Source organism: Pocillopora verrucosa, chromosome 2 (assembly GCF_036669915.1).
Source record: "Pocillopora verrucosa isolate sample1 chromosome 2, ASM3666991v2, whole genome shotgun sequence".
In the NCBI taxonomy this organism is placed as follows: Eukaryota; Metazoa; Cnidaria; class Anthozoa; order Scleractinia; family Pocilloporidae; genus Pocillopora; species Pocillopora verrucosa.
Window position 1 is genome coordinate 6,059,085 of NC_089313.1, and position 10,476 is coordinate 6,069,560.

The 10,476-nt window shown below is 35.7% G+C and overlaps 1 protein-coding gene across 1 annotated transcript in view; it reads left to right on the plus strand.

The window, feature by feature from the left end:
• The window catches only part of LOC131773299 (inactive peptidyl-prolyl cis-trans isomerase FKBP6-like), a 12,324-nt gene extending 1,992 nt beyond the window's left edge, over positions 1-10,332 (plus strand). The window contains exons 4-16 of the mRNA XM_059089293.2: positions 27-144; positions 427-510; positions 1,089-1,220; positions 1,574-1,644; positions 2,742-2,801; positions 3,820-3,879; positions 5,069-5,215; positions 5,693-5,743; positions 6,278-6,387; positions 6,801-6,868; positions 7,660-7,741; positions 7,862-7,982; positions 8,412-10,332. Coding sequence (XP_058945276.2) covers positions 27-144; positions 427-510; positions 1,089-1,220; positions 1,574-1,644; positions 2,742-2,801; positions 3,820-3,879; positions 5,069-5,215; positions 5,693-5,743; positions 6,278-6,387; positions 6,801-6,868; positions 7,660-7,741; positions 7,862-7,982; positions 8,412-8,447 — 1,140 coding nt within the window. The 3' untranslated portion in view covers positions 8,448-10,332. The remainder of the gene's footprint in view (positions 1-26; positions 145-426; positions 511-1,088; positions 1,221-1,573; positions 1,645-2,741; positions 2,802-3,819; positions 3,880-5,068; positions 5,216-5,692; positions 5,744-6,277; positions 6,388-6,800; positions 6,869-7,659; positions 7,742-7,861; positions 7,983-8,411) is intronic.
• Positions 10,333-10,476: the final 144 nt, after the last annotated feature.

Consider the following 10,476-nt stretch of genomic DNA (forward strand, 5'->3'; position numbering starts at 1 on the left):
ATTTTCATAATGTGTTCATGTGTCAGACACCTTTTCAACGCCTTGCACGTGGTATGGAAGATCTCACAGGAGATGGAGGAGTTCTTAAACAAATTCTAAGAAAGGGAACAGGGCCTGTTGTACCTGAAGGGGCTACTGTGAGATGTATGTACATTACATTTGTTACAAGGCTAGTATAGTACTGTTCTTAATTAAGCTACCTGTCCAGTGTCCAGAGAATCGACTGGCAAACTGTTGTTGTAACTGCAGTGTTAGTTTTGAGAACTCTTAAGTTGGCTGTTTACATGAGCCTAGGACATCTGAGTTTTTCTCAAAGCTTTGAATTAAAAGTTAAATTTTTTTGTAAACATTGCCTCCTGAGAAGTAAGTAAAATGTCTACTACTAATTTTGTTATATCTGGACATTTATGTTTTGCTTGTTTGTAGATCATTATAATGGCTATTTGGAGTTTAATGATGAGCCTTTTGATTCCTCAAGGTTGAGAAATAAACCAGAAATTCATAAGCTTGGTAAGTGATGAATATAATTAACAATTAGGTTCCATTTTGCTGTGTGTCTGTTAAGTGATAGATCACAGATGAAATAAAAATGCAGTAAGAACCAAAAAGCAGCATGTAAGGGGCACCCCTTTAATTGAACTATTTTAAAATGTGCGAAGAGGGTGTATTTTTGGATGAAAAGCCTTCAACAAAGTGGGAACATGGCAGTGCATGGTCCACAAATATGGCAACAAAAATTTGTCATTAAATAATCTTATCCTAAAAACTGTGACTGAATATTCTAGACAGGGCTCCCTGAGGCTAATATTGCATATAGAGTGCCAACCACCAAGTCATCATGTCTCCCAACTCCTCCCCCACCCTCCCCTCCTCCTTCTATGATACATGAATAATTCAACTTCTCACATGAAAAGTTGGATTTATTTTCAATTAGTTTGATGCTTTTTTCTCCCTTTGTTCCACATACACTAACATATTTAGTAATCAAAGGAGCATACAATTCAACTAGTGTGAAATCATTTTGACCTGGAATCGTTGTTAACTTTAACATGTACACTAAAATTTAGCTTTAACTCTTATGGTTTCAGAGGAAAACATTCTAGGTCTCTATCTTGGTTTACGGACCATGAGGAAAGGAGAAAAGGCTAAGTTTCTTGTGACTCCAGAATATGGCTATTTAGAGATGGGTTGTACTCCTCGTATACCTGCATCAGCAAAAGGTTTGTGTTCATGATTATGTTGCTGTGATTAAAAATAAAATGCAGTCCCCTAACCTACTCTTCCAGAGACATATTTTTGAGACACTAGCAGCCTCCTTAGCCTCTCTCAATGTTGTTCTCCCAAATACTGCAAACAAACTGCCTGTTGTGAACTTAGGAAAGAAGATAGGGGCAGTAGAACAGGGGATAATGGTTTACCAAAGAAGCCAGACAATAATATCTCAGAGTTTGGCTACTGCATCAGTTTGTTATTGTTGTTGTTGTTGTTTCTATGACAGTTGATGATGGCATCAGATCAACTTTAAAGGTTCATCCATATTTTACCTTATGTTATTTAATTTCTCTACTAACAGTACTTTTTGAAGTGGAGTTACTGAACTTCATTGACCACAAAGCTGCTGATGATTTTGACGCATTTACTGAGGTCAGTAGATATAATAACAACAACAATAATAATAATAATAATAATAATAGATATGGTAATAATAAGAATATTTATTAACTTATTTAGTGCAGATATCAATTGGATTATGTTAGATATGTAACTTGTTTGGCATTCTCCGCATGATTCTTTTCACACATCAGAAATATAACTGACCTTATTAAAAGTTTAGGCCAAACCAGCTCTTTGACAAATGATAAACTTGGGAGTTGGAGCCTGGAAGTAGGAGGGGCCTGGAGTATAGGAGGCAGTGTTGCTTGATGATCTGCCAAAATAAGCCAAGCAGAGCTAAATTATGAAATCTCTTGAATAATCCCCTGAAGTATCAGGGGAAACTCTGCACACTGCCTGCCAGCTTGCATAGGGTGCAATTGCTGGCCGACCAACCATGTCTCGATTACATTTACTTTAAAGATATTAGGTTAAGTATATACTCATGTGTATTGATCTACCCAGCCATAGGTCATCCCAGTTTCCAAGTAGCATTCACCCTGTAACTCCCATGTGTGACTAGGACATAATTTCTCCTAACAATATCAATACAATATCAACCAGATAAGTGATGAGAATAAAGAAAAATATCAAGTTGGGGATAATTAGTTGATCCAATACTAAATTTTCTGATCTAACATTATAAGAATTGTATGGTTGACAGTGAGGAGGACAAATTTGATCTGGGGGGTAAAGGGTTAAAGGTGTTAAGAATGTACTTGTGTGCATTGGTCCACCCGGCCAGAGCTTATCCTGGTTTCCAAGTAGCAGTAACCCTTTAACTTCCATGAGTGACCAAGACAGGATTTCTCCTTACAATATCAAGCCCACAAGCGATGAGAATAAAGAGAAATGTCCATAAGGGGATTACAATTTGATCCAATACCAAATTCTCCAAACTAACATGACAAGTACTGTATGCCAGACAGTAAGGAGAATAACTAAATAAATGAGATCCTGGGAGTTAAAGGGTTAAGTGAATAAGAGTATTACTACTCACCCCCAGATGGGATGCTAGTTCGTCACAAGGTTACCTCCCAGCCTTTCATCAGGCTTTCCTGACAATCTGAAATATTCTCTGCGTACAGGAAGAGAGGAAGCAAGCATCATTTGAACAACTTCTTAAAGTGGCTAACTCAGAAAGAGAGGTACACAAGGCAGTGTTAAATTTTGTTCATTCATTTACATTCATGTAAAACTCTTTAATATTTTAAAGCTGAGGTATCAAGCATTAGCCCATTGTCAGAGTGAAGATTCTTAAGTGGAATCTTTAGAAGAATTCACTTAAGATTTGCTCTGACAAAGGGCTAACACTCAAGACTTCAGCTTTGAAACTCTTTATAGTAGCCAATTTAAATTATCAACTCAGTTGATTATACTAAATTACCCTGTTACACTTTCCCACTGACACAGCACCACAGTTGCCCCCTTTTTTCTCTAATATTTTGTTATTTTGATAACTGATCAACATCATGCCCTTAAATATACATGCCCTTGGAAGTGTAAATGTCTTGCTCCATTTCTGAAATGTTTGCATCACAAGGCAAATGGTAATACAGTTGAACCCCACTGATTTGAAAAAGATCAGATTTCCCTTGGATTTGACCCTATTTTTCCAGTCATTTACTATCAGCTAATTTGAACTCATTCAACTCACACTCCACTTTACCTCAAACAAATTTTTACTTGCCCTAGGCTAAAATTTAATCTGATAACTGGAACTCAGTAAAAACTTTGGTGATTAAAGCAAAAGTGTCAGAATGTAGCTGATCGACACTTCCCAGTTTTAAGTTGTGATTGATAATACATAATACATTCAGGTAAACTTCCCAAAGATAATGTTCTTAATATCAAAAAGCCCTTGTTAAAAAAACTAAATGCAACGAAGTGATTCTTGATCAAGTGAGAGTGGGAAAAACATTCCTTATTGATTATTAACAGGATCATCGAAATTTAACACCAATCCCAATAACTCAAACTCCTGCTAACTTGAATCAAATTTTATTTCCCTTGAAAGTTTGAGTTAGTGGTTTTCTACTGTACCTCATGGTTAATTTATTCACCTGGATGAATAACCACAAGTTTTTTGTAATGATTTGTGTTTTTTTTCTGCAAAGCATTCTGTGATTTGCTCTTTTACATTTCATGTTATTCATTTTTTTCTAGGCTGGAAATGACTTTTACAAACGAAAGCAAGTTCATCGTGCTGTGGGCAAGTATTTAAAGGTATGAAACACATGAGCTCTAATTTTAATCATTTTCACTATAAATAAATGAAATTCAATATAAAAAGATTAAGCAAAGGTGTCGATGTTAAAAGAGATTTTTTTCGGTTAAGAGCTGTAATTTACCCCTTAAACATGGGATATAATGAAATCATAGAAAATTTGTGAAGCAAATGAAAAAACCTTAATCCTCAGTCTATCCCTTTGCATATTCTCCATACTGTTCTCTCTACATTTCCTAAGGTGCTGACAAGGAGAATTTGTTTAACAATCAAGAGCTTCTTTAGTTGGTGGTCATCTCCTTTATTCTTGTGGCTTTAATGTGTGATTCAGGGGTGATATTGTACAGAGAAATTATAGATGCTAGTCTCGCCTAGGGGTGAAACAGTTAAATCAAGCTTTTGGCAGAGAGGAGATCTTGAAATGAAATTCAGATGGCATTTTAAGAACAATTAAGGGAGGAGGTTGTCATTGAGGACTTTTAACCATAAATCTTGTTATGACAAAATTCATTCAGTTCATTACCATGTTCAAGAAATATTGAAGAAATGTAAAATGGTTTCCGTGTTTACATAGCCTGATGTAAACACATGTGAGGTTGGGAGAACATGAGATAAGCGTAGGAAACCATGACGCGAAGCGGAGTGGTTTCCAGCTTATTGAGTGTTCTCCCAACCCCCCAAGTGTTTACATCAGGCTATGTAAACATGGAAACCATTTTACATTTCTTTTATAAAATAACTGATGAAAGAGCCTCCTCTTGCAACGAAGGAAAGTGATGTGCTTGTTGTTGTTGTTCATTTGGCTTTTTGGCCGTTTCTTGAATACTGGGAAAATTAAACTCCAAAGAAAAATTAGGAAAATCTTCTTCTTCCATTACTGTACTCAAAACAAACTTAAAGAAACTGAGTTACTGCTAAATAAATAGCTGGGAGAACTCCGCGAGAAGATTCAGTATGAAAACCGTGTTTACATACGCTCATGTAAAATGGTTTTATGGCGAATCAGAGTGCACGTACTATTTGAATTATTTTATAAAATTCTATATTTTGAATACCTGGACTCTTTCTTGACTGTAATTTTTCTTTTGTGGATCTGAAGGTTTCTCAGTCTGTTTGAATCAAGTCTGGGTGATTTCTGTGCATTCTTCTATATTAACTAATATTTCTAATTAAATTTTCTAACTATAGGCAATCAAATTACTGGAAAACTGCCATTTACAAAATGCTGATCAAGAGAGATGGATGAATGAAGTTTTGCTAAAACTTTATCTCAATGCTGCTCACTGTTTTCTAGAGTTGGCAGAAGTAAAGAAAGTTCTGACCTATGCAAGAAAGGTACTGGTAGACACATTATGCTTTTGTCAAAAGATTTGAAGAAAAACTTATGCCCATCTAATATACCTTTATAATGGGTGACTAAATGGTTTAAGGCAAAGCATCCCCCTAAGGGTTTGAAAAATTATAGAGCTGTTGCTGGTGATGTCTTATTGTTGCTTGTTTTCATGACTGAGGCTTATTTTTAGCTTTCTCTGTGACTGAAGAAAGACTTTTTATACGGAGAATTGTTTTGTTTTTTCTGTCAAAAGTTGAAGTAGCATTCCTTTGAGCTGATTGTTCTTTCAGGTCATCACAGCAGTTGATGCTCTTGAAATATATTTTAAAATTGTCTTTGATTGTTAGGTATATAGCTAGTACCTAATGAAAAGAACATTCTATGTCCACTCGTGGATACAAATTCATTTCCTCTTGGTAAAAAAATCCTTATCTACTACTTACCTTGTAACCATCAAAATAATGTTTTTGTTCTTCCAGGCTTTAGGTATTGACCCAAAGAATGTGAAGGCTCTCTATAGAATGGGCAAGGTAATTTGAACTTTTAAAAATTCTTGCATCCTGCAGGTTTATGGACTGTTTGAGGGATGTAAACAAATGAATGAGTAATGTAACATTTATTTGTTCACTGATCAGCTAACCTCCATTTAAGTAGTGGTAAGCAAAAAGCTTTTACAGCCTCTTGTATCTTGCACACACAAAACAAATCTCTCTCATTTGCCAAAGGAACAATGCACAGTTTTGTAGTGTGCCCTAAGTTGCAAAATTGTACATTCTTTCTATATGAATGGTAAGTGTGGGGATGCAACTACTTCAGATAAAATGTACAGACTTAGTTTACATTATTAATAGTGAAATCTGTCATATGCCCCCTACATAATTGTTTACAATACATGTATCTTGTGATGCAGTTAATTAAATTTGCAATACAAACTATTTTCCCTGAAAAAAATTGATAATTTTCAGGATACCTGTAATTTTCGTCTGTATGCATACTTTAGCAGTGTGTAGTAATGCCTTGTGATAAACCTTCACCATCCCTCATACTGAGAATTTGATTTACAGGCCTTACAGAAGCAGGGTGAATTTGACAGCGCTAGAGATAAGTTCAAGAAAGCCCAGTATTATGAACCCAACAATAAAGCAATAAAAGATGCCCTTATTGAATTGGACAGGTATGTGGACAGTACCTTTATTTCTAGGGAGTGCTAGTAAAATTTACATGGCATACACATAGGCATTCTATGCTGAGGACGTGAACTTTTGTTTAATCCTTTATGTCCTAACATCAGTATTCACACCTGGTATTCTCCATACTGTTTGTTATACATTTTCTATGGGACTGACAAGGAGAATTTACTTCACAATCAGGGGCTTCCAAAATTGGTGATTATTTTCTGTTTTCTTGTCACCTTTACATTTGATTCAAGGGTGATTCTGTAAGGAGAAATTAGAAGCCAATCACTCTCAGAGGTTCAAGGGTTAAAAAAAAAAAAAAAAAAAAAAACCCCTTCCAATATTGATATTGATCTGCAACAAAGTATTTTTCATTTGAGATGGTATGGAACTTTTTTTTCATCAAATGTAGGAAAGTGAGTCAATTCAAATCCCTTGAAAAGCAGACTTTTGCACGAATGTTTGCTCCTGCTAAGAAAGGTATGTAGCAAATAGCGATTACTTTAAAAGACACTGTTTTGCTGAGTCAGCGAGAAAAAGGAACTGTCAAGATAAAATAAACAACATTTAAATTTGTTACCTCTTTATCAGATAGACAGATGTTTGACCCTTTGCATGCTAACATCAGTACAAATAATCTCCGTATTTTTCTCTTTACATTTCCTAAGGTAGTGACTAGGAGAATTTGTTTAACAATCATTTCCTTTATTCTCACGATGTGAACATGTGGTTTGGGGGGTGATAAGATACAATGGTAATAGGACTGAGTGGAGTCCAATTTGGTCTGTAATCATACAAGTGATGAAAAAAATTTGATGAGCATGAAGTGGGAGTCCGATTTGTTAATTACGAGTATGATTACAGACAGAATTGGATGACAGTCCAATTAATTATAACCATTTCAATTTCCATTGTCTTCAGTGGAGACAGTGTCTTTTGTCTAAAGTTCCTTTATTTTAGAAATCCCCCAGTTTTTCTTTGGATAAGAGGTTGTTGCTATGGTTATTTTGATCATTTCTGTGATTAGTGGATTAGCTGAGTGGACTTAGTATGATTGGCTACTTCAACTGTCCAATTATAGGTGTCCGATTACAGCCAACTGTCTGATTACACTGTCCTATTACAACTGTACAGAATGATTAGTGAAAAATGAAGCTGCAAATGCACCAATAATATTTGAGGAATTTGTAATGGTTATGATTAAAGGAGAAATTAGATGCTGAACTCTCTTAGGAGTCAACCATACCAAAATGTTCCTTTTATTTACTCAGAACAAGGTAAGGATGAAAAATCTGTACAGGCACCTGTAGACCTTGAAGCTGGAAAAAAGGAAGTGCTTATTAAACAATTAAGGTGAGCCATCATACCCCTTTGCACTTTCATTTGTAAATTATTCCTTTTATTATGGCAAAATGGATGGAATTTAAATTTCTTTTTTTTTCCCTTTCTTTTCATTCATTTTGTGCTGTGCAGGGAGTTTAAAGAGGAGGATGGCACTAAAGAAATCTTTTTCCCTACAACATTAACTCAGCATGAAAGAGCTTACATTAAACAGACAGCTCAAGAGTTGGGCCTCAAAGTGGAAGGCAAAGAGGTATATAGTGTTTCATTAAGTTTTAGTTAGTAGCCTTTCTTAACACTTTACACCCTAACATCAGTATGCATATTCTCCATACGGTTCTCTATACATTTCTTATGGGCTGATAAGGAGAATTTGTTCAACAATCAAAAGGATCTGCAATTGGTGATCATTTCCTTAATTCTCATGACCCTGATGTGTGATTCAGGGGTGATATTATAAGGAATTAGATGCTGGTCAGCAGGGTTTTGAACAGCTTTGAAATGAGATTTTTTGTCTTTGTCATTTTGTCATGAGATGTTAAGAATGTCTTGTTTTACAATACATAAATAGGTTTGAATGTGGATCATAAAAGGCTTAGCTTTTTCAGCAAAGAATTCTCAAGTAAGTTCTTTTTAACTGTATGTGTAAAGCTAATACCAACATCTTTTTTCTGCGTTGTAGGGTACAAACAAAGAACTGAGGGTTACAAAAGACTAGTGGCAAGGAATCTCTGAGTTGAAGTTTTGTTTGGTCAGAGCTCAGTGACTGATCCAGCTACAGAGCAACCAGTTGGATTTAATCTAAAGATATATTGCTCTCTGACAAGTCTCGTTGAAGGATCAGTGTATTGGTTACGTAACCCAACTGTTTGCATCGTAAAGAAATTTGCTGTTTTCATTGACAGGGGGCTATGTTGTGAGGCTCCAGTTACTTCAATCTTAAAATCCGACCAATCAGGTAATTCCATGTAGCTGTGAGTTATTCCATAGTTACTCAGTGGTGGGATGGGTGTTTCATCCCAGTAACACCAACCTGATGAATTTATGTCTTCATCACTCTCTTTGTTGGATTATTTATTGATATGTTAGGAGAAGTTACATGAATGGTTAACTCTTAAGTGTGCAGCACATTTGAAATTTTTTGGACGAGTGTTTTCACCTCCTAAAGCTTAGTCTGCTGGGCAAAAGTGTATCTTAAATTGAATGAAACTTTGCCATGGATATTTATAATGGTAATTGAACTGAGTGGAGTGCAATTTGGGCTGAAATCATACGCGTGATTTCAAAATTGAACGAGCGCGCAGCGTGAGTTCAATTTGAAATCACAAGTATAATTTCAGACCAAAATTGCACAACACGAGGTTCAATTACCACTTTATTACATCCATTTTGAAATCACCCAAATACAGGACTTGGTCAATTCAAATATTTATTACTACAATACTGAGCCAGTTTGGAATTAAAGTCATCCATTTTTTGGGAGGAAAAAATAAGAGTTTTGGAAACAAAAGTTGCAAAATTTGCCGCATGATCATTCATGTCTTTCATCTTCCTGCAATTTGATTGGTTACTTTAAACAAGCCTTGAAGTCTGATTGGTTGTTTTGTTTTTAGTGTAGCCTCCTCTTCAACTGGAAAAAAGATGCGATTTAAAGCAAAAAATGGTGCAATCGTGAATAAATCGCACCAATCAGAGCCAATCAGATTACAGGGACCACCAGTGATTTCAAAATGGGTGTAATTTCTAATTATATCTTTGAACACCGATTAACTTGAAAATATCACATTTATTATCTAATACAGAGAAATTTTCAGTTGAGTGTCAAAAAGAAAATCCATGATAGCTTTGGTTAACCCTTTACACCCTAACATCAATATGGACATTCTCCATACTGTTTTCTATACATTTCCTAAGGTGCTGACAAAGAGAGTGTGTTTATCAATCTAGAGAATATTTAGTTTGTGATCATTTCCTTTATTCTCATGACCTTACTGTGTGATGCAGGGGTTTATTGATGGGAGAAATTTGATGCTGGTCACTCTCAGTTAAAGGGTTAAGCTTTTCTTCACTCTGTGATTGGTCCAGAAAGCTTGTGCTATCCTCTTAACCAATCAGATGCAAACCTATGAAACAATTGTGACTTGAACGCTCGCGTTTTCCCGCGCCTTAAGGCGTTTGCATGTTTTCACTGCTAGTCCTCATTGGCTACTGGCGATGTTAACCTTTGGTCTCGTTGGTCGCTCTGACGACTTTGGTTTTGGTTTTTTTTTTTTAATACCTAATTGAAAACTTCTACAATGTATATAGATTGTGGCTGTTATTCAGTCTCGTAATATAATGGGTTAGGGAGCACATTGTGTGTGCCGGACAACAGCTGTGAAGGAGAATTATGTATAGAATGTACGAATTTGTAAAAATGTAACACGGATAAAGGGAATTTGATTTTGACAATTTTTTTGATTAGATTCCTAATTAAGCAAATTGATTTAGCTCCCCTATGTTGGAGATGGTATCTTCCTAATCAAGATGAATGATTAAGTTACTTTTGACTATTACCAATTGTATAGTATTTGGGAATAAAACAATGGATGAAGTTCTCTAAAGTAGTTTCAGAGGACATATTGAATTATATCCTGACACTGTCTGAAGGAGAGCCCCAATGGCCTATGGGTTAAAATGTCCGGCACCAGGCCCTAGCAAGGTCACTGTGTTCGTTTGTGTTTGTTTGTTTTTCATGGGCGAGACAC